The sequence below is a fragment of the Cupressus sempervirens genome, chromosome 11 (genome assembly GCF_028749045.1).
Source record: "Cupressus sempervirens isolate cs-2001-9-10 chromosome 11, ASM2874904v1, whole genome shotgun sequence".
NCBI lineage: Eukaryota > Viridiplantae > Streptophyta > Pinopsida > Cupressales > Cupressaceae > Cupressus > Cupressus sempervirens.
Window position 1 is genome coordinate 674,047,474 of NC_143128.1, and position 25,137 is coordinate 674,072,610.

A 25,137-nucleotide genomic window follows, 5' to 3' on the forward strand; every position below is an offset into this window, starting at 1 on the left:
TCCACAAAATTTATCAAAAAGAACTAACAACAACACTAACCATACATCACTATGATTCATCACGATATAAATAGAAAGAATATTGTTCAAGGATATCATAGAACTAAGCCTATGAAACAACTTACTCAAATTGAAATCAAACGAAAAATATGTATTGTAATGTTCAATTAGCAAAGACCATTGATATAACACGGCCATTGATACAACATCACTATGATTTTTTCCTTTTTGTTATATATTAATAACACCTAATAAGGCCAAGTTTTTTTTATGTATAAGAACTACATAAATATATATTCAAAAGGGAAAACAAGAGTGCGGTGTCTGCAATTTTCTTCCAATATTTTATTTTATTTTGTCTTGCTTTATGTACTTAATAAAGTGACCAAGGAACAAGTCTTTTTATGTGTAGGATTCCAACAGGAAAAGAATGACTTGAATAAATGAAAAGTAAGAGTGTGGGGTCTACAATTTTCCTGGTTAGTATGGGTTGGGCAACGAGGACCACCTTGTTGAAATTCTTCTTGTACGTGGAACTCGGTCCCCTCGACCTCAAATATCGTACTCTTGTTAGACACTATTTATTTAATGGCTTGTCTGGTTTTCTGCGTTCCCTACTGTCAAGATAATTATTATTCAAACATGAACTTGTTAATGCTTCGCACATGTGTCGTCCTTTCAAAGGTTCCTTTTGAAATATGATCATTTCTTTTGACTCCACATCAAATCAGCCACAATATGTCTGCGGGCGGCCTCACCTGATCAATCGGAAATATTCACACAAACAAATAAAATATCTGCTAGAGATAGGGAGACTTACTTCTTCTTTTGCGTTTTTAGCATTTTCTTCTGCTGTGTTTTGTGAAGGAAAATGAGTGAGAACTTTGGGGTGTCTCCCTCATTTTCTGATTGCTTCAAGAGTGGAGAGTATAATAATCTTCCTACGACGTTTCTTGCTGAGAATTTGTGTGCTGCTGCTCCTGCTCAACCCTCCAAAACAAGTGATGTTTCGGACAAGAATGAGCGTCATAAAGTGATAGAAAGGCAGAGGAGAATGGACATGAAATATCGCTATTCACAGCTCACATCCTTATTGCCTGCAAGAAATAATCGGGTATGCAATTCTTCAAACTTTTTATTACTTTTTGATGTAATTTAGGTTTTTTAAACCCTCAAACTCAAAATAGAAGGATTTAGTTTAAAGACCTTTTTTTTGAATTTTTTTAAGAATAGACCTTTCCTATTAAGATCTAGATAGAAGGATCTAATTTAATGACATTTAAAAAACAAAATTATGAATAGATCTTTCCTATTAAGATCTAGATTAATGATTTTTGGAATGGCTAGTTTTGGGATTTTCTCATAAGGATAATGAAAATAGTGTAAAATGCACAATACATTACAAGCTTTCAAACACGTTGTAAGGGATTTCAATAACAAGTCTTAAAATCATTATAATCCTGTAGATAAATGGATAAAATTTAAATTTTGGAATTTTCTTACCATGGAATACTTTCAGATTATAAGAATCTGCTTCTAATGAATTTAATTTAACTATTTACTTCGGTATAAAAATTTATAAGAGATTGAGATCATTTATAGGTGTATCCTTCATTTTGTTTATTGAGCTGAAAATTTGAATGGACTAGTAGACTAACTATGTACTGATTATAAGAAGTAGACTACAAACTTCCAACAATTTTAACTATATAAATTCAGATAATTAGGTAGATAAGAAATTTGAAATGAAATCATGTATATAACACACATTATATTGTCATCCTTAGAAAATAACAATTAATGGTTAAAAACAAATGTAGAAGTGTCCTTATATTTTAAAAAATATGAATATGAAATTTTCTATGTGTTAATTGTTGGATTTATTACATTAAATTAGGTTAGTTTCTAAGTTTAGCTTAAATAAGTAAATAAATTAGATATATAGTTGGTGGGAAATTATTTCCATAAGTAGTTGTTGTAAGGGGAAATGAGGCTATATAAATTTGTTCACATATCAATGTGAAACATTCAATATAGTATCAAATCTGTATGTATCTGAATGTATCTAGAAAATTTGAATCAATAAATTGAGTCATTTTATATTTTAGCTCTTTCATTTGGTATCAAAGCTAGTTGATGAGTAGGGAGAAGAGTTTTTTTAATGGATTTTGGATGACCAAACCCTAACTTTTGCAGATGAGATCTTCTACAATTTTTTATTAAAGATAGGAGGCTGAAGGCAATGGAGGTTGGAGGATTTTTATCATCTCGAGCTAGCTTCTTGCTTAGAGATGAATACTGCATGGGAAGAAAATATTTGTGTCCCTATAAAATCAGGGCTTGGTAGATTCATCCGTAAAGAGAAGAGGAGACTTGATAGATTTGTGTCCCTAAAGGAAAGAGGGGGCGTGGCTGTGTAAATGTCCTTATATAGAGTGAGGGGGGCAAGATTTGAAGAATGGCATTATAGACACTCAAAGGAGATGTTGACTTTTGGAGGAAGGGCACCTATGTGCATACATATTAGTGGTGATTTTTTCTACAACATTTGAGAAGGTGTTAGACACATTAGAAGGGGATGTGGACTTTCGGAGGAAAGGTGTCTCATGTGCAACACCAAAGGAAGCATTAGAAACACTCCAAGAAGATGTAAAATTTTGAAGCAGCTATGTCTCATTGTGCAAGGGAGGTGGAAACAATGTTATTATGAGGACAACTTCAAGATTTATAGTTTCAAGTTGAGATATGAAATCTACTTAAGACGATAACTGAAGGATTTGCAATCTAAAGTTGTAAAGACAAAATGTACTTCAATAAGTGAAGATTGGTGAAGCTTTTCATCAAAGGATCCAATGAAGAAAATTTGTGAAAGCAGCTTCATCAAAGTTTGGTTAAAGTCTTTACAACTTTCACTCCTATTGGATTAATGTAATTAGCGAGAATGTTGGATTTATTAAATTAAATTAGGTTAGTTTCTAAGTTTATTTTAAATAAATAAATAAATTAGATATATAGTTGTTGGAAAGTTATTCCTGTAAGTAATTGTTGTAAGGGAAATTGAGGCTATATAAAGTTGTTCACATATCAATGTGAAAGATTTAGTATCATTTTAGTATCAAATCTATATTGAATCAATAAATTGAGTCATTTTATATTTTAGCCTTTTCATTAATTTCTCATTCATGTTTTATTGTTTATAAATTGGAATAATTTAGCTTTTTGATTTTTTCTCAACATAATTTAGACAAGTAGAAAACAGAATGAAGAACTGAGTAGATGATTTCTATCCATAATTAACATAAATTTTTTTAACCTCTCCCTATATTCTCTAAATAAATAGTGAACTTCAATCACAAACAATTTATTTCCATAGTTCTTTTTTTTGAATAAAAAATAGTGAACTTCATTAATGTGCATAGCTTATTATCCTAATAATAAATGGCCTTGATATCAAGGTGTGTGATCATTGCATCATATATAGGATCCAATTTTCATCACTATTTATGTCATTGGAATAAGCTATTTGGTTAAAAAAATGTAGCCTCCTTCAAATTGAATCTATAATTTTAACAACCCATTTCTATAGCTTTTGAAAGCAAATGACACAAACTCAATATATTTACAAAAAAAAAAAACCTTCTAACTCTACACATTAAAGTTCTATTCTGATGAAGAAAAAAACTCTAAACTTTTATTTTCACAAGTTATAGGTGTCATGAAAGTTAGTCTATCAGCATCACCTTCTTAGTCTACTATTAGACCTTTCAATTATTTTTTATTCTTAGAATGTGCCCAAAAATACATATGAAGGTCCTTTATATAGAAATAAATTTACACCATAAATTCTCTTCTAGATATTATTTCTATTTTGTTATCAATGAGTGTGTTTACATCGCTAACCTTTATTAAGTTCTCTAGTCTTCCATTGACATTTCTTTACATGTTCAAAATGAGATGTCCACTCCCACTTATGAGTCAAATATTATCTTAATACAAATAATGCCAATATTAATGAGATTCTATATTATTAAATCATTTGATCACAAGCCATTGAGTGTACTAATAGTTAGTGCCCAAGGTTGAGTGATAAGTGAAGCACTAGTAAAACTACTCAACATCATAATCAACCCATTTATGCCTAAATTACTTCTTCATATTATTATCCTATCAATTAATTTAGTAACAACATATTTCATAATTATTAGTATTATACTATAGGATTCTCACCTATATTATATTTATGCATATACATAACATTTCAATAACATTTTTCTTCATCACTTCCTAATAATATCATTCACATTTAACCTTAAAAATGTAAGAATAATGGTTTTTAAAAGAGTAAATATACACATTGACATTCTCTAAATCAAATTTAAAGCTTTCCCTCGTCTTATACATCCTACCCACCTTGTTAGAAATTCATATCAAGTATAAAGATAATTATACCATTATGAACCTATATAGTAAAAGAATATTAATAGAATTCTAGTATCTTGGTGGAATAGATTTCTCCTTCTATTATTCAATAGACACTTAGAACCTATTCCTTCCAATATCATAAAATAGTCATAAATAATACTCTACTTCTTAAGCATTTTTTACTACTAATCTTCTTGGAAGCATTATAATCCACATATTATGAACATTGACAAAACCTCATATGTTATTCAAATAACTTGAAATGAATAACACAATATAAATATTTTTAAAACTCTATTCCAAAGTCATCTAACATAAACTTTTTTTTCCCATTCTTATGGACTCAATGAGACTTGATTTATGTCCACTAAGATTGATGAATTATTTAAATGTCTAAGTACCTCTTCAAATTAATTAAATATACTTAATCTTTACCATTGATACTTATCCACATTCATTAGTCATCTCACAATTATAGTTATTTTAAAGTGTAACTATCCACATAAAAGTCCACATTTCACAAACTATTATATTCATTATCTCTATCATAAAATTATATTTCACTTCCATATGATATACCAATCTTGAATTACTAGATTACCCTGATTAAGATTGTAAAAATATATTTTATTATCAGTTTTAATTGAAAATAAAAATGAATTATACAAGTCATTAGTTATATATGTGTGTGTGTGTGTGTGTGTGTGTGTGTGTGTGTGTGTGTGTGTACATACATATATATGTATCTACACACACACACACACACACACACACACACATATGTATGTATGTATTTATGTACGTATCTATATGTATGTATGTATATGTATATGTGTGTGTGTGTGTGTGTGTGTGTGTGTGTGTGTGTGTGTAGATACATATACATATGTATGTATGTATACACACACACACACACACACACACACACACATATATTTGTGTATGTGTGTGTGTGTGTATAATTAAAGTTAAATTAGATATGTGACTATGACTACCTCTTCTATTATAGTGTAAGTTTATAGTTTTCCCATTGACACTAGTTTTATGATTTTACTGGATGATTTTTTGAAATCAAGAAAAGTATTTGTACATATTTTTAATATTCACCAAGATAAACAAAAACAAATATATATATAAACTTATGAAATCATTTTTACTTGGTTATCTATTATTATTTCTTTAGAAATGCAAAGCTTAAGTTGTTAATATCACCATGAATAAATTTCACCAAATACTAAACTATTATAATATTTTCATCTAAAAAATTTACATGTATTCATCATTTATGGATGTACTTGTGTTAAATCAAGTTATAGAATGATGCTAAATTTTGCATAATGGTCTTTATTTTGTTGTTTTCTTTTATGTGATTTTTATTTCTATTATATTAGTTGTTAGATGATTCAATGCACACCACTTTATTTTAGTCTTGACAACATCTATCTATTACTTTTATACTCAATAATATTCTATGAAGTTTAATCCTATGACTTTTTCCTCAAAATAATGTTTTTTTATACTTGAATGAAAAATCATATAGAAAACCTGAAATGGATATTTTTATAAAAGTACATTTAACATATTTATTAATAGATATAAACTTTAATTATTTCTCTTACACATATCTAAAATTAAATAGTCAAGCCTATCTATACTATAATAACAATAGATCAAGGTACCAATAGTTTTTGGCGAGTGGGGAAGTGGCATGATTGTAGTTCTTCTAGGGTTTCTAGTAGGAGAGGAGGCATGTAGGGGTCCACTCCTAAGTATTAATTTTATTAATTTGATGAATGAAGATGATGAAAATGACATAGATTTATCTCCATTTCTCATTAACTCATTGGTACTAGTTTGTTTTCCACTTGAGTAGTAGTGTATGAGGCTCATCAATGTCTTTCTTTGGCCTGTAATATCTATCTTTTTGGTTCCTTTTCCCTTCCTAGTGCAGTGAGAGTTCTCTCTTGGAATCTATATCTATTTGGTTGATTTTTTTCTCTACATGATGGAATTTTTCTGGAAACTTACATGGAACTCTATATTATTTTTGGTTTCATTTGGCCTCCTCTCTTTATCTTTATGCTCTATATTTATAACTACTTGGGGTGTAGTTATTCTTTTGTTGTGCGATAGAGTTTTTCATTTCCTTTCCTCTACTTATGGATTTCATTATAATTTTTGTTTCTATTGGGAATTCTCTTGTCGCTGCATTATATTATTCATTAGTTGGAAAGTTTAGTTTTGGGCAGTGCCTGCAATGAACTAAAGGTAGATGATCCATTTTGTCAGGCTCTATGGTTAGATTGTGTAAATTTTTAAGCCATTTTTTTCTTGTTCCATGTAATTACATAAACTCATAGTTCTGGTCCATCAATTAGTGCTACTTTTTGAAATATTTATTATGAACTTATTTTTATAATTTATGGGATTTTTCAATTTGGTTTAAATATGATGCTAATAATTTTTTCTTTATTGTTGCTAGATGTTGTATTTTTCCATTTTAAACTTTGTGAGACTTCTACAAAGGGGGAGAGATGTGCTATTGGTTTTTGTTTTCTTTGTGTTTCCATGATGTGTGTTTTCCTTATCTTACTTTCATTCTCCTACTATAGGTAAAAAAAATCTTTCTGCAAGGGGTTCATTTTTCCTCTATGCCATCTACCTAGGCTTTTGTTTTCTTGAAAATGGGTTTAAATCTAGATTTCTTGTGTCAACTAGATAATTATTTTTGAAACTTCTATTGATGTGGGATCCATACTTTTTTAAGATTAAAGGAGACTTTCTATAAACCTTTATTCCCAAATTTTATTAACTTGACTTCTCTATGTATTATTTTTTATCTTTTGTATCTATTTGTAGGCCAATTGGGTTTTGATTTCTCTTTAAAAAATATTTTATCATAGTAAAAATTATTATAGTTATAATAAATGAAAGCTAAGGTAAAAATTCTAAACTAATTAATGGAGAATGTTTAATCAAATGTAGCTTTGGTGCTTATGCTTGATCATGAGGTTCTTGATTCAACAACAAAAAAAAAAAAAGCAGCCTTGGTAAATGCTTATGTGCTAGTGTGTAGAAAAGGAAAAAGGACAACCCTATGTCTTATATGAACAAGATCTAGGAGGTACCTGATAGAATTAAGTATATTTAGGAGGAGGTTTTGGTGCTTATTGAGACTCCATTTTGGGTTGCCATGTCCTTTTGATTTTTTATATATATTTATTTTTATCTTTTGGTTGTTGGTTGTAGGTTTTGTGGGTGTGCTAGGTTTTCAACACACTATTACTTTTTGGTAATTCAATGTTGAGATCTATATCTTAAAGTTTTTATGTTTTGGGTCCCCTATAGAAAAACTATTTTACCCCTTAATTAAAAAATAATAAATGAGAGGTCAAATCCAAGAATAAAGGTTGAGTATTACTATAGTGAACTTTATTAACACGTGTTTCAAGGCTATCAAAAGATTATTTGATAATTAGCATGATACTTGAGATTGAAAATTCTCTTAAAACTTTATTTATTGAATAACATTGAAAATGATAATTAGGGTTCTTCTAAGAAGATCCCATACACTTGTACTTAGAAATGGTCAACTTATATATTGAGTAGGCTAAAAAATTATCTTGATCCTATTAAAGATATGTATTCTAAATTGAACATGCTACAGGGTGATATTGTAGAGGCCCTTAAAAACCTCCACTACTGTATTGACAAGTATGTTAATGAGTCCCAATTATTTGACTTTAGTTTTAAAAATAAGGGTGATAATCTAATAAGATTAGTCAACATGAGTTTTTAATTGATCCTATTATGTACTAAAGAGCAAGTGTCTATATGATAAGTAGACAAAAATCCAAGATTTAAAATTATTTAGCCAATTCTTACATGTGCTCAAATAAAATTAAAAGAAGTCTATAGAGTAGGCTAAAATTCAATGAATGAAAAGCTCATAGTCTTTCCATGAAAAAGAAAGATTTAACTAAGGGATTTGAAATTTACAATAATTCAAACTAATTTGGATGAAGATAAATGAAAACTAACTACAAAAAAAATAGCAGTAGATATCACACAAAACTAATCATCATAGGTCACAAAGTAACCATGACTGAACCACTTTAAACACCAAGTTTAATAGCACAACAAAATATGATAGATATATATTCAAAAAAACTTATTTAGCACTAGATTTAAGTAAAAAATTTCCAAATATATGACTATCTGTATATCACTACTTTTAGATAATTGACTTAAAATAGTACTAACTTTATCAAAGTATATTTTGACTACTAAAATTCTAACCCCTAACTAGGTAAATGCTCCAACATTTATAGTTCATTACAAACCTAAAAAGGCCTCTATTAATGCCCAACCTTTTAGTTAGAAATGGTTGTGAGGAAAAGAATTTTTCTTTAAAACAACTTAGAGGACAAAATAGAAAATAATTGCTCCTAGCTAAATGTCACCACCAGCATTCCCTCCATCTAACATAGTTTGCTTCACTAGTTTTGAATTATTGAAGGCATTTGTGAACTCCTAAATTGCATGGGAATGAGGATTCTTTAGACTAATTAACTTTGATCTACAAGCATCCTTTTACCATTTTAATTCTTTAATTCTTAGACTTTGTCTCAACATGAGATTCTTGTTTAGATATAACATTGATTCGATGTTTGCCAAGGTAGTGAAGTCTCCAAGGGTAAGTATGTTGTTTTCTTTGATTTTTGTCACAAAATCATTGAAGTTCTTGATCAAGACCTCAGAGTCCATGTTACCATCTTCGAATTGTAGGATTCCTATAGGATTAACAACCTGCATGTCCTTTAGGAGTTCTTTGCGCATTCCCATGATTTTAGTTTCCACTGATCATATTTCTTCAATGGCTGCTTTGTAAGTTGAGTCCTTCCATCCCATATTGCTCTTAAGAATGAAAAGCATGAATGAATCAATAGTTTTCATAGGATTTTCATTTAGAAACTCCAATACCCTATATTTCTCAACTTCATGAACCTAGAATACAATGGGTTGGCAGTGATTTTGGTCAGCTTCCCAACCTAGCATGAGGGTTTAAATTTCACCCAAAAACACTTCTCCTTCAGTGAATGTGTTAGTAAAATCTAAAATAAATTTACTAGCTTCCTCTACAATGGATGCCACCCATTCTTATACTGTGTTTGAGAGCAATCTACCCCTTTGCATCTGTTTAACTAACTATTGGCTATCAGAGGAATTTAGATCAAAAGAATGTGGGGTCTAGACCAATGGAAGGGCGCCTAAGTTCATCAACAAATCTAAATAATTTTCCATGGTGATTACCAGTGCCTTTAATTATTTCTTCTCCTTTCTATCCCTTTTTTATTGAGTTAGCATATGGTCTATAGAGAATTTGAAGAAATGATTACTAGTGTCTCTGGTAATAGCCCCCAAATTCTATAGTGATGACCTTAAAGCCTTCAGCATCAACTTCTCTAGATTCCTCTTTCTATTTTTATGTAGCCACTTCCATCATTACCCTTCTGGTCAATGGATTTTTTATCAGATGTGCATCACTCTTCATCTTTTTACTCTTAGAACCATGAGCTACATACTTGGTGACAATATCTTTAATAGGTGTAGACATAGGTTGCAAGGTTTTCTTCTTGCTGACAGCATTAGATAGCCATGATGGAATAGTAGGAGTAGCAGTCATCCCCTAACTTCCCCTAGGAGGAGTCATGAACTTAGGTTGATCCAACTTAGGAGCTTCTACTAACTGCACATCACAATCTTGGGTATCTAAGAAGCTAAGTTCTTCTCCTAGGTCTTGTACCTAAGACATCATTTTCTCTTTTAAAATCTCCTACTGAATGAGTGCCTCAAATTTAGTCTTTGATCTAGTTCTAGGTGTCAGGATTTGTTTAGGGAATGGTGTTCTTTTCTACTTAGTGGGAGCCAAAGTACTACCTACAACATGAGACAAAATTGATATGTTAAAGGTCAATGTTTCAGAGAAAGAAACTTTCTTTGGAGATTTTGCAATCTATTTTTCATTGATAGCCTTCATGTTTCTCCTTCTCAACCAATTGTCTCTATAGTAAGGATAGATCTGGTTCTCAAATTTATATCATCTTCTTTCCCTTGGTTATAGTCTACCTCTAATTATTTTAGCTTGCTTGCTTCTTTCCATCCCAGTTCAATAATGTCTGAACCATCCTCAACTACCCCTTCCAACTTAAACTTTGATTTGAGAAAATTTATTTGTAGGAGTGTTAGTCTCGAATGGTCTTTCCTTATCACTTCTTCTTCATCATTACAATCTTGCCATAAATCTTCTAAATGTGGAACCATGGGTGATTGACCCTTCAAACCAAGTAATTTAGCTGCAAAAATTTTGCTGTCAAAATTTCTCCATCCTTGGTAGGATCCAAGGTTAAAACTAAGCAAGTTGCTTCCAACGAATAAGGCATTAATCATGTTGTTGCAAGTTAAGTGACCAAGATTAACAAGGAAAATAGACTCCCAATTTTCCTAAAGTAGATTATCTTTAATTACTAAAAAGATTGTCTAAAAATTTTAGGTACTATGAAACAATCTAGAGCATAATGAGGCAATTTTACTGGTTCTTCTTCAAATCTTCCTATTGTTAAGTATGTGAATTTAGGAAATTGAATAAAATAGTTCCCATAAATCTGAACTAGCTTTTTGGCCTCTATAGATAATCTAAGCATGGGTTCCTTTTTGAGGTTCAAGTGCATACTTTCTATGAGAATATCATGTGTTTTCTTAAAATCCTCCAACACTCTATCCCTTTAGAGAAAAGGACAATACTAATAGAGAGTTACATCTTCACTCCATGTTTCATGAGAGACGGAAGTAATATTACTGGCACAAGCAATGCAATAGGTCAAATAGGAAGATGTGTAGAAATCTTCTCTAGAAACCTTAGCATGTTTTAGCTAATTTTTCAATGAGTTTGCTATCAATTTTACCCAATCCAATAGATATTCTCCCTTTATAATGATTTTTACATAATAGTACATCCACTCTTCAAAGAGAAAAACATCTAATGAACCCTTAATCTAGTGCAATAAGACCATGAGGTCATTGATATGGGGTTTCATATTATCCTTGGTGATTATTTTGGAGAGTCTTGAGCTGCCTTTATAATTTGTTTCTATCCACTTCCTAGCCAATATGTTATGGTATTTGTCTGAGCTTTCCTGATACTCAACTAAAAATTGGGTAGGGCTAAAAGTAGCAAAAGTACACTCAGACAAATGCAACACTAATGGAATAGTCTCCCTAGAGATAGATAACACTAGTTCTCCATGTTTTTTCAAAATGCTCTTAGTTCTCACATCATAGTGGTCAATACATAAATGGAGTAACTTAGGGCTCAAAATGGTAGGGGGAAAAGCCACAACTTCAATCAAACCACTTGTTAAAATCTCTAGACAACAATTAAATTTGTCAGCTTTTTCAAGAAAATTTCCTTGCAATTTCTCAACCTTGACATCCTCCAATTAGTATCAGAAATGACAAGCCTCCTACACTCCAAACAAGAAATGTTCCGAAAAAATGTAGAATAGACTTCATTTTAATAAAGGGAAATAAAAATCAAACACTTCCTTGTTCTTCAAAACATACACACACACACACACATAAAGGAAAGAATAAGAGGTTGCTTGTGTTCTCACTTGTGATTTGCTGAGAGAAAACCAAACCTTCTTCCTTTGCCTATGGTCCTCCTTCAATTCTCACTTTTGCATTATAAAACAATGAAACAAGAAACTCATACTTTAAATGGAAAGGAGGTGTACTGGATAAAGTACCACCCTATTATGAGGTATTTATGACAATTTCATTGTGGCTTGATTTAAATGCTTGAAATTGTGATAACACACCTTTATTTAATGATCATCCTTTACAGGTGTCCTTGTAATAATTACAATTTTTTGACAAATAATCCAACCCCCACATGAAAGATTTTCTATTTTTAATCATGATGATAGTCGATCTCATGTCTCAAACAAAAATTAAATCTGACACGATCCCCAATCATTACTCCTAACATCTCAATTAGTTCCTTGAGAACTAGTCATCCTTGGAGAATCACTAATGCTTGCTCAAAAATCTTTAGCAATTGAACTAATTTGAACTGAGGTTCAAAGAGGTTTAAATGAGTTTGATCAAACATCTTCATTATGCTCAGTGGGTCCTACCTACAGAAAATAGTTAGTATCAAAACCTTTAGTTGAACTATTTTGAACTACTTCAAACTGAAGTTCAAAGAGGTTCAAAGAGGTTCAAAACACAACAGGTGCAAAAAAAATCTCTATATGCAAGGATTGGTGATATTTTTAAGATACAAGGCTAAGGATGGTTTGTTCAATGTATGACTTTAGATTTCAAAGAAATTAGAGAAAGCTTAAAATATAGTGTTTCAAATTAAGGCTAACAGGGGCTCTTACTGGGGACTGTATACACAGAGAACATAGAATGCTGGAATAGAACTAACCTAAGGACACACCAAAAATAGGAAACAATGGAAAGACAAGTAGAAACAAAACAAAAAGAAAATCTATGGGAATCTATAGAATGGCCACTATGGGAATCTACAGAGAGGCGATGAACCCCCAACTCCTGGTGGAAGACCTCGAGAAGCCTAGACTCAATGAGCTAATTGACCCAGCTATGGTGGCTATTTATGATAATGCAAGAGAAACGGGCATGAATTTATTGAATAATGCCCGCAATAGCATGATCGACAACTTCAGATCAATTAAATGGCTTTTCCATGAGCTTGAGGATGTCAGAGATAGGGTTTCCCAAATGGAAAAAATCAAGAGCAAGACAAGTGCAGAAAGCCAAGGCGACCAGAACAGTTGGGAGACTCTCATGGAGAGGAGAGTAAAAAATATTGAGAACTACAATCACAACTTGGCAAGTGAAATGATCTCCCTCCTCGCTTCGATCAATGACAACATCCTCTCTCTCTTGGAAAATATCAAAGACAGGAACCAGATGGAGGAAGATGATAAACAGAACAGAGACAAAGATAGGCTGGATGTGGATAAAGCCAAGGACAGCACTATGGAGCAGGATTTGACGAACGCCCAAGATCATAAGGCAGTAGAGCAACAAGAGTGCGCCAAAGCTGCCCAGACCATGATCGAGATGGAGAAGTAGTCTGCTAGGTTGGGTCTCTGTCCTTTGGTTTTTGTTTCTCCTGGCTTTGGCTTTTTGTCTGGTCTCTTTTTTTCTGGTTGGTTCTCTGGCCTTTTTAGTGGGCAGTTGTTTCGGGCTGGGCCTTTGGGCTTATTTTCAGCCGTAAGGCTTATGTTTTGGCTGGGTGTTTTTTCGCTTATTTTCAGCCTTTCTTGTTGTTAAACTTATGGGTTTCAGGACCCCTTAAAACCTGTTTACCTTATCAAAAACAAAAAGACAAGAAGGAGGTATATATATATGATTAGGATCTCTTTAAGGTGTTACATTCTCAATAATTATAGGTTCGACCCATTGTAAGTGAAGGGTAGACCAATGCCATATGGATAACTCAAGCAGAAAGCATTCAAACCAACAACTTTTGTGATAACAAATGACCCCTTCCATAGAGAATCAAACTTTATGTGCATTCCTGTGGGCACTTTCCTTTCATCCATTAGAGGACATAATCTCCTTTCAGAAAGTTGTGGGACCTAACCCTCATATCAAAAATTTGCTTTACCCTCATTTGATGCTCAGTAATGTGGTCCACAAGTTTGTCTCTTTCTTCTTCTAGTTTATTCAAATACATCACCCTTTTCTTTGAAGAGTCTCAAAAGAAAAAATCTTCAATTACAGACTACAACCTTGTGGTAGATAATTCCAGAGGCAGGGGTAATTGGGTGCCTACTTCATATACCAATTCAAAAGGGGCCATGCTAATATCTCTTTTGGGAGTAATTTGGTCAGCCCATAATGCTTTATATAGTTTTTAATGCTAATTTCCAGCATTATCATTACTTGCTTCTTCATTTATGGAAACCAAATTTTTGTTAGTAGATTCTGCCTGTCCATTTCCCTAAGGGAAATAATCTTAGGAATGAGCTAGGGATATGCCATGATCATAGAAGAACATAGAAATTTCCTTAGATGAAAAGTAGGTTGCAGTATCAACCACTATCTTTTGAGGAACCCCATACTTGAAAAATTTGTATTCCATCAAGAACTCACATACCACTTGTGAATTAGCTTTCTTAGTCAGTATGGCTACCACCCATTTGGTAAAATAATCTGTGGTTATCAATATATGCATATGGCTAGCACTAGATGGAGGATTCAAAGGACTTATAAAATCTAGACCTCACTAATGGAAGGGTTCTTCTATTACTATAGGTCGTAAGGGAAAAGTTACTAGTTGAGGATAGCCTATGAAAAGTTTGTACTTCTCACAATCTTTTACAAAAGTATAAGAATCTTTAAACATAGCAAGCTAGTAGAAGCAATTTCTAAGGATTTTGAAAGTAGTCATAGTAGAGGAAAAGTGTCCACCACAAACATCTAAATGATACAACTTCAACATTTTTTTCTATTGCTCATTGTCTACGCATCTCAAAAAGGTGCCATATATACCTCTTTTATACAAATGCCCTGAGAGATTACATATTTTTCTGCTTTCAACATGAGGTTACATTTTTCTCTATAACTCAAGTTTGTGGGAAATTCACCATATTTCAGGAAATATACAACATGAGAAAACTAGGGATCAGTTGATCTTATCAAAAAATAAAAAGGTGTAACCTTAGTGTTTTTTGATGATGATCCTTTATTTTCAGTTATCAACTTACACAAACCCTAACCCATTACCAAAGTAGTAGGTTTAACAGTTAAGTCATATTCTTCAATCCTAGCTATCCACACCACTCTCTTGTTTATCCGACCTCCTGCTGAGTTAGTATGCTCTTTAGCATCATTTTAGGTACGAAGATAGTAGAATGGGAGTGCAAGATATATAGTACCTGAACAATTTCACTGCCTTCACCACTAGAAATGCATGCTCCCCCATTTGGGTATAGTTTAATTCATGTTTCTTCAAAGGAACACTCATAAAAGCAACTGGGGTCTCATTATCCTAATCATCCTTCTAGGTTAAAATACTAGATAGAGTGTGTTCTAAAGCATAATAGTAAATGATAGTTATTTTGAAATCTGGGCTTACCAACATGGGAACATTTGAAATGGTTATTTTAATATCTTCAAAATCTTTTTTACCTTCTTCTTGCCATCTAAAAGGATGTTTCTCACTCATCATGTTTAGCACATGTATTACTTTTTTAGAAAACTTAGGAACAAAACTTCTTAAGAAGTTTATCTGGGCAAAGAAGGACTTTAAATCACTTCTATTGGTGGGCAAAGATAGCTATTATATCACCTTCATCCTGTCTGGGTCAATTCTTTTACCTCTTTTTGAAACAATATGTCTGATCAATTTGCCTTCTTCTACAAAGAATACATACTTTTTAGGATTGAGAGATATGCCATGTTTTCTGCATTGACCTAGCATTGCCTCAAGATCTTTTACATGATTTTTCCTCCCTTTCAAAAATATCATCAAATCATCTAGATATATTACAATCATTTTATCCCTTAAGTTTCTAAATGAATAATTCATTGCCCTTTGAAATGTCACCCTCACATTAATCAAACCAAACGACATTCAATTATAAGCATAGGTACCCTAGTGAGTTGTAAAGGCTATTTTATGTTGATCTACAAGTGCAACACTAATTTGGTTATAACCTAAGTACCCATAATTCATTGACATAACTTTAGACCTAGCAACTATTTGCAGAACATAATCGCTAGTTGGGAGTGCATAATTGTCCTTGAGACTACCCTAGTTTAAATTCTTGAAGTCCACAGAAATTCCTATTTCACCAATTTTCTTTCTCATAGGAACAATGTTCACTATCCAGGTTGAGTGATGAATTGGATATATTATACAGGCTTTTAACATTTTCTCTACTTCTTTAAAAATTACTTCAAATACCTTGGGATTATAATTTCTGAGTTTTTGCCTAAAAGTGGTTGCCTCAGGATTTAGGGGTATGTGATGCCTAAACTCTCCATTTCTAAAATTCTTCAAATCTTCATATTCTTAGGAAAATGCATCTTTGTATTTGACAAGCAGTTTCAGTAGGGCATCTTTCTCTCTTTCTAATCAGGTTTAACTGATAGAGAACCATTTAGGATTTTCCTCATCCCCAATTTTTATCTTGTCATGTTCTTTCAAGTTCTTATTATGATCATTTTCCTTCAAGATGGTGTTGTCATCTTTTCTTCCAAATGAATGCTCTAAAGAAACTAACCCCTTTGGGATTTTATTTTCTTTTAACTGAATAATGTCTCCTAATTACACTAAATCTTCACTAATTAATTTACCATCCTTTTCTAACCTTTCAAATATTTTTTTTGCAAAATTCCCAATACATCCAAGAAAATCCTTTAATTTTGAATCATTATCAAAATCTTGCCAATGGTGCACACTATCTAGGACCCTAAGTTCGTAGATCATTTCAATCCTATATGTATCACTCTTAAAGTCTAGATGTAGCAATAATAAAAAAGCAAAGACAACTAAGTAATCAGCTTTAGAATTCTGGGAGTGAGGTATAAACTCTATGGAAAAAGCATCAAACAATTCAATCTCATCCCAAACTAGGTTCCAATAATCTCTCAATCTATCATTCTTCATATAAAATTGATTCCTTACCTATTTTATGATGAGGTCAACATCACCTTTCACCTTCAATTGATTTATCCCTCTTGTATCGGCTTCTTACAATTCTAGGAGCAGGGCTTCATATTCCACAGTGTTATTTGTCTTGTGAAAATTGAACTTAAAAGAAAAGGGAAACACTCCTCCCAAGGGAGAGATCAAAACTACTCTTGCCCCTGATCCTAAATTGAATGAGCTGCCATCAAATTCCAAATTCCACAAGGTATCCTTATAGTCTTCCCCTTTATCTTCTTCGAGTCTATCATTAGGGAAAATGACATAGTTTTCAAACTGGCATTCTTCATATAATATATGGGCTTTAAGATTGTTCAAAGGCACCACAATGTATTTATTCTTTGGCTCTAGTTATAGATTTATCTTCTTCTTCCTTACTAGAATAGAAGCTTTAGACCAGTCCATCTTGATCTCTCCTCCCATGTCTTTGCAGAATGTTCCACTAAATAACATTCCATAACTAGCTGGGATATCAGCCACTAAAATGGTTAGTTTCAATCTCTTATCTAGGCAAGCATAAAGGACCGCTAGTACATCTTTTACTTGGATAATGAGGGGAACTTGCTTTCCATCCATTGAATAGCAATGCCTAAAGCTTTTAGTGAGATCCAAACGAAGAGCTTTAGTAATAGTAGCTAGCATAATATTGTCAAAAGCTCTCAAATCTATAATACAATTGTTGAGTTTTTGTCCATTTAGCAACAAAGACACATAGAAGGGATTAGTTTTTCTCTCTTCTACTTTTCCTCCAACAACATTAACAACTGGTTCTATGTTAGAAACCTTCCCTATAACTTTTCCAAACACAAAAATTGGTTTCTCCAAAGGTATTTGATTTTCAATCACATTGTTAGTAAATTGGGTATTAGTGACAAGTCCTCCCTTCACATATTGGACTAAATTATCCAAATCCCTAGGGTTCATTATTAAATATTCCACCAAAGAGATGGATATGGAAGAGGATTTACAAAATTCTTCAATGTCAAAAGTAGATGTACCATGCCATCAATTCTATTCTAGATAATATTTTGAAATCTACATTCTTTGTTAGATCATTGTGCATATGTTCTTTTCCTTTAGAAGCTAAGGTAGTTATGTTAGTTCCAGCATATGAATTTTTTATTTCTTGGATTCCTAGTCATGATAGTGCAAGTAGGATCTTGGAGCATCACAAAAGCATTACCTCTCTTTTCTATGTCAGAGTCATGTACTCAAGAAAATAAGTGCTTGTATTCTCAGTTTTCCCCTTTTCATTTTCAACTGATGATTTAGTGCTAAGAGCATCCTTTCCCAATTGAACACATATTAACTAATCCGTGCAATTTTTCCCATCATGATTTGTAGTCAAAAGGAAGGAGCACGTAGTCTCTTTAAGTACTTTAATTTGCAACTGTGGCTAAGGAGCTATTAGAAATGGGGTTTTGTATGACCTTGGTGCTACTGATACTCATTAATATCTTGATAGGGGGATTGCTAAGGACCATTAGGTCTATTTCATTATCTTTTTAACATAGCTATGTCATTCATTAACCTCTACATGAAAGGGTCTATGGGAGAAGAGGTAGCAATAGGCTTAGAGGATTGAACATCACTTCTCCATTTACTAATGGTAATAAATGCATCTTCTAATTGGATAGCCAATCTTTGAGTGGCAACTATGTCAACAACTACATCTTTAATGAGATGAAAACTCACATCAAGGGGAACTACATTTACAAAGAATATTTTTTGATTTTCTTTGTTAGGTCTAGAGGCAGCAGGGATTCTTTGGATCAATGTATTGAATTTCACTATGAACTCCCTCATAGGTTCATGCATTTCCTTCTTCAATTGACTTAGCTAAAGTAAAAAGGAACACACATTTTCATGGGTTTTGAATCTAGTTTCAAATGTTGTTTTCATGTCATTCCAACTAGTTATGGAATGTTGGGGTAGATGGTTGAACCAATCAACAACAATATCAGTTAGCATTTGAATAAACAACCTGACAGTGATTTCTTGGTTAGGAACACTTAATTAACTCCATAGGCTATATAAAAAACACTCAAGTGATTTTCTATAGAAAATTTTCCATCTCCACTAAACTTGGAAAAAAAATTGGTTGCACCCTTGGGCAATGCGGTAGGATTGACTCCTAGATTCAATGGGCCTATATTATGCCCCCATGGTTGGTTGACAACCATGTTTGGTAGTATGAATTGCAAAGGTTGGATGTTGAAATGAGAAGGGACCAAAGCTTTCAATGGAAGTAAAGATTGTACCAAAGGTGAGAGAGGAGAACACTTGGGAGGACTCGGTCTACTAAAAGATTTAGTTTTCTTCTTCTTTGGGTCATTAAAATCGGGTAGGATACTCAAGTTCTTTAAAGGCTCAAAATTCTCATCTAAAATGCATTTTTCTCTTTCTCTTCTTGTTTACCTCCTTTTAGCTAGATTCATTTCTTATCTCTCTACTAAGGGTCTTGTAGGGGCTTGGGCGAGTCTATTTATGACTGCTTCTTCTTGAACTTCTGGCAGACCTCTCAAAAGCTCAGCATGCTCTTCTTCTCCTTAAAGCACATTACACACTTGTTGGAATCCCTGGTTATTCTAGTGTAATGTCTAGGTAGTCAAGGTTAAATAAGAAATTATATCTTCCTATGTGTCTTCAAATATGAGGTTAGGCTGAAAAATAGGAAAAAAATTATCATGTGGTAGGACCATTGTAATTAATTACTATTTTGAAGGGCTTAGTCCTCTTTCTCTAAGGACTATCCCTAGTAGAGTCACCAAGAATTAATTAGTGAACAAATTGTCTTTTCCTACTAAAACAACAATTTAATCTATGTCCAAGGCTTGGAAAATCCAATGAGATTCATGAAAGTTGGGTAAACATTGTGTTATTCATTTCCCTCTTTTATAAAATATTTATCAATAAACCTGAAAGATCAAGATTAACTAAATGCACACTTTTGCCAGAAACTGTATATGGAAAGCTCATGTACTCTTCGGTACTCAGGTAAGAATTTACATACTCAAAAATTTAATGAATTAAAAGCTCATAGTCTTTCCATGAACAAGCAATATTTAACCAAGGAATTTGAACTTTATAATAATTTAGATTAATTTGGAATAAGATAAATGAAAATGAACAACAAAGAAATAGTAGTAGATATCACATAGAACTAATCATCACAACTGATAGAGTAACCATAATTGAACCAATTAAAACACCAAGGTTTATAGCATGGCAAAATATGATAGATATATATTCAAAACTACTTCTTTACCACCGAGTCATTTAAGAAAACATTTCTAAATATATGACTATCTATATGTCACTACTTCTAGATATTTAACTTAAAATAGTACTAACTTTATCAAAGTATATTTTGGATACTAAAAATCTAACCCCTAACTAGATAAATGCTCCAACATTTATAGTTCATTACAAATCCAAAATGGCCTACATTATAACATAGCCTTTCGGTGGGAAACATTTGTGACCTACAAGAAATAGTTTTAAAAGTAGCTTAGAAAAAAAACTGAAAATAATTGCTCCTAACTACATGCCATTCCCAACATTCCCTCCATCTTCCATAGTTTGGTTCACTAGTTTCTAGCTCTTGAATGTGTTTGTGAACTCTTGCATTGAATGGGAGTGAGGATTCTTCAGACTGAGTAACATTGATCTGCAAGCATCCTTTTTATCATTTTAGTTCTTTAATTCTTCAGCTTTGTCTTGCCATGAGATTCTTGTTTAGATATAACATTGATTTGATGTTTTCCATGGTAGTGAAGTCTTTGGGGGTAGGCATGTTTTTTTCTTTGATTGCTGTCATACCATCATTGAAGTTCTTGATCAAGACCTTAGAGTCCATTTTACCATCTCCAAATTGCAAGATTCTAGTAGGATTGACATCTTCATGTCCTTTAGGAGTTCTTTGTGCATTCCCTCGATTTTAGTTTCCACTGATCACATTTCTTCAATGGCTCCTTTGTAAATTGACTCTTTCCATCCCATATTGCTCTTAAGGAAAAGCATGCATGAATCCACAATTTTCATGGGATTTTCATTTAGAAACTCCAATACCTCATATTTCTCAACTTCATGAACCTAGAATACAATGGCTTGGTAGCAATTTTGGTCTACTTTCCAAACTAGCACAAGGGTTTGAATTCCACCCAACAACACTTCTCCTTTAGTGAATGTGGTGCTAAAATATAAAATGAATTTACTGCCTTTCTTTACAATGAATGCCACCCATTGTTATACTACATGTAAGAGTAGTTTAACCCTTTATGTCTATTTAACCAATTGTTGGCTCTCAGAGGAATTGGGATCAAAAGACTGTGGGGTCTAGACCAATGAAAGGGTTCTTAAATTCATTAGCAAATCTATATCAGCTGCCATGGTGATTACCAATGCCTTTAATTATTTCTTCTCCTTGTTGTCCCTTTTTGATTGAGTTAGCATATGGTCTACAGAGAATTTGAAGAAATGATTACTAGTGTCTCTGGTAATAGCCCCAAATTCTACAATGGTGACCTTAAAGCCTTAAGAATAAATTTCTCTAGATTCCTATTTCTATTTGTAGGTGGCCACTTCCATTGTTACCCTTCCAGTCACTGGATCTTTGATCAGACACACAACACTCTTCATCTTTTTACTCTTAGAACCACAAGCCATGTAATCAGTGACACTATCTTTAATAGGTGTAGACACAGGCTGCAAGGTTCACTTCTTGCTGAAATAATTAGATAGTGAGGATGGAATAGTAGGAGTAGTAGTCATCCCATAACTTCCCTTGGGAGGAGTCATGAACTTAGGCTGATCCAACCTAGGAGCTTCTACTAACTGCACATCACCATCTTGGGTATCTAAGAAGTTGAGTTCTTATCCTAGGCCTTGTCCTTGAGCTATCATTTTCTCTTTTTGAATCTCCTATTACATGAGTGCCTTAGACATATTATTTCATCTAGTTCTATGGGTCATGCTTTGTTTAGGGGATGGTGTTCTTTTATGCTTAGTGGGAGTTGAAGTACTACCTACAACATGAGATGAAATTGATATGCCAAAGGTTAATGTTTCAGAGAAAGAAATTTTCTTTGGATATTTTCCAATCTATTTTTCATCGACAACCTTCATGTTTCTCCTTCTCAACCAATTATCTATGTGAGTAAGAATAGATCTAGTTCTCAAATTTATATCATCTTCTTCCCCTTGGTTCCAATCTACCTCTAATTGTTTTAGCTTGCTCACTTCTTCCCATCCCAATTAAACAATATCCAAACCATCCTCAACTACTCCTTCCAATTGAAACTTCAATTTGAAAATTTTTATTTGTGGGAGTGTTAGTCTTCAATGAAATTTCTTTATCACTTCTTCTTCATCATTACAATCTTTCCATAAATCTTCTAAATGTGGAACCATGGGTGATTGATCCTTCAGACCAAGTACTTTAGCCACGAAACATTTGGTCTCAAAATTTCTCCTTCCTTGATAGGATCCAAGATTAAAACCTATTAGGTTTCTTCCAACAACTGAGGCATTAATCGTGTTGCTACAAGTTAAGTGACCAAGCTTAGTAGGGAAAATATACTCCCAATTTTCTTGAGGTAGATTATCTTTAATTACTGAAAATAATTGTTTACAAATTTTAGCTATGATGAAATAATCTAGAGCATAACGAGGCAATTTTACTGGTTCTTCAAATCCTTATATTCTTAAGTATGTGAATTTAGGAAATTGGACGAAATAGCTCCCATAAATCTGAACTAGCTTTTGGGCCTCTAGGGATAATCTAAACATGGGTGCCTTTTTGAGGTTCAAGTGCACAATTTCTATTAGCACATCATGTGTTTTCCTAAAATCCTCCAACACTCTATCCCTTTGGATTAAAGGACAATACTGATAGACAATTACATCTTCACTCCAAGTTTCATTAGGTACTAAAGTAATATTGCTGACATAGGCAATGCAATAGGTTAAATAGGAAGACATGCAAAAATCTTCTCTAGACACCTTAGTATGTCTTAGCTGATTTCTCATTGAGCTAGCTATCAATTATGTCCAATCCAATAGCTAGTCTCCCTTTAGAATGATTTTTTCATAATGGTACATCCACTCTTCAAAGAAAAAAACATATGAAGAACCCTTAACCCGATGGAATAAGATTATGAGGTTGTGGATATGGGGTCTTGTATTATCCTTGGTGATTATTTTGGGGAGTCTTGAACTACCTTTATAAAAAAAATTTGTCCACTTCCTAGCCAATATGTTATAGTATTTGTTTGGGCTTTCTTGATACTCAACTAAAGATTGGGTAGGGCTAAAAGTAGGAAAAGTACACTCAGATAAATGCAAGACTAATGAAATAGTCTCAGTAGAGATGGATAACATTGGTTCTCCATCTTTGTTCAAAATTCTCTTAGTCCTCACATCATAGTGATCAATACATAATTGGAGTAACTCAGGGCTCAAAAGGGCAGGGGGGGAAACTGCAACTTCAATCAAGCCACCTATTAAAATCTCTAGACAACTGTTAACTTTGTCTGTTTGTTCAAGAAAATTTCCTTGCAATTTCTCAAACTTAACACACTCCAAATTAGTATCATAAATGATAGACCTCCTACACTCCAAACTAGAAATTTTCTTGAAAAAATGTAGAATAGACTTTGTTTTAAGCAAGGGAAATAAAAACGCAACACTGCCTTATTCTTCAAAACACACACACACAAAGGAAAGACCAAGGGATTTCTTGTGTTATCACTTTTCATTTTTTCAGAGAAAACTAAACCCTTTTCCTTTGCTTATGGATGCTCATCCTTCAATTCAAACTTTCACATGATAAAATAATCAAACAATAAATTCATACTTTAAAAGCAAAGGAGATGTACTAGTGAAGGTACCACTACATTATGAGGTATTCATGGTGATTTCATTGCGACTTGATTTGAATGCTCGAAACTGTGATAAGAAAACTTCATTTAATGATCATCCTTTTTGAGTTTCCTCACAACAATTACAATTTTTTTGACAAATATTCCAACCCTCAGATGAAATATTTCCATTTTTTAATCATGATGACAGTTGATCTCATATCTCACATAAAAATTAAATCTAACACCATCCCTAATCATTACTCTTGACATCTCAATTAGTTCCTTGGGAGCCAACCATCCTTGGAGAATCATTAATGCTTCCTCAAAAATATTTAGCAATTGAACTACTTTGAATTGCTTCAAACCAAGGTTTGAAGAGGTTCAAAGGGGTTCAATCAAACATCTTTGTTATGCCTAGTGGGTGCCACCTGAAAAAATTGGTTAGTATCAAAACCTTTGGTTGAACTACTTTGAACTACTTCAAACAAAAGTTTAAAGAGGTTCAAAGAGGTTCAAGACATGAGAGGTGCAATAGACATCACAAGATTAATCTCTATATGCAAGGATTGGTGATATTCATAAGCTATGAGACCAAAGATGGTTTCTTCAATGTATGACTTTGGACTTCAAAGAAACCAGAGAAAGTTTAAAATATGGAAGCTCAAATTAAGGCTAACAATTTGTAATATGTCCAACTTCATCACATGAGAAACAAATTAATGCAACCTTTCCTCTAATTTTCCTTTTCCCTTTGCTACTCTTTTCTCTAGGATAACCTTAATAATTATTTCCTCTAATTTTCCTTTTCCCTTTGCTGCCCTTTATTATAGGATAATCTCAATAACTATTAGGTCCTCATCTAAATCATCTTCATATTCATTGTCAACTTGTTTTCCTTTTTAGTTCCCTCCTTTTCTACCAAGGTTTAGTTTAGCTTTGAATGCATATTCAAGATTGTTAGAAGGATCATAATTATCAAAATTTTCCAACTCAAAAGAAGTCAATCTTCCCACAAGAGTATCTAGGGTTACATCATTTTTATTATTGCATCTCATTTATTAAATAATTGAAAGCCTGATTGCATAAATAGGAAGAAGAGTT

General features: G+C 32.7%; 1 protein-coding gene across 1 annotated transcript in view; it reads left to right on the forward strand.

The window, feature by feature from the left end:
* The first annotated feature begins 811 nt into the window (after positions 1-811).
* Positions 812-25,137, forward strand: part of LOC149531524 (transcription factor bHLH36-like) — a 29,521-nt gene continuing 5,195 nt past the window's right edge. Inside the window, exon 1 of the mRNA XM_089810162.1 lies at positions 812-1,114. Within this exon, the coding sequence (XP_089666288.1) occupies positions 872-1,114 (243 nt within the window). The 5' untranslated portion in view covers positions 812-871. The remainder of the gene's footprint in view (positions 1,115-25,137) is intronic.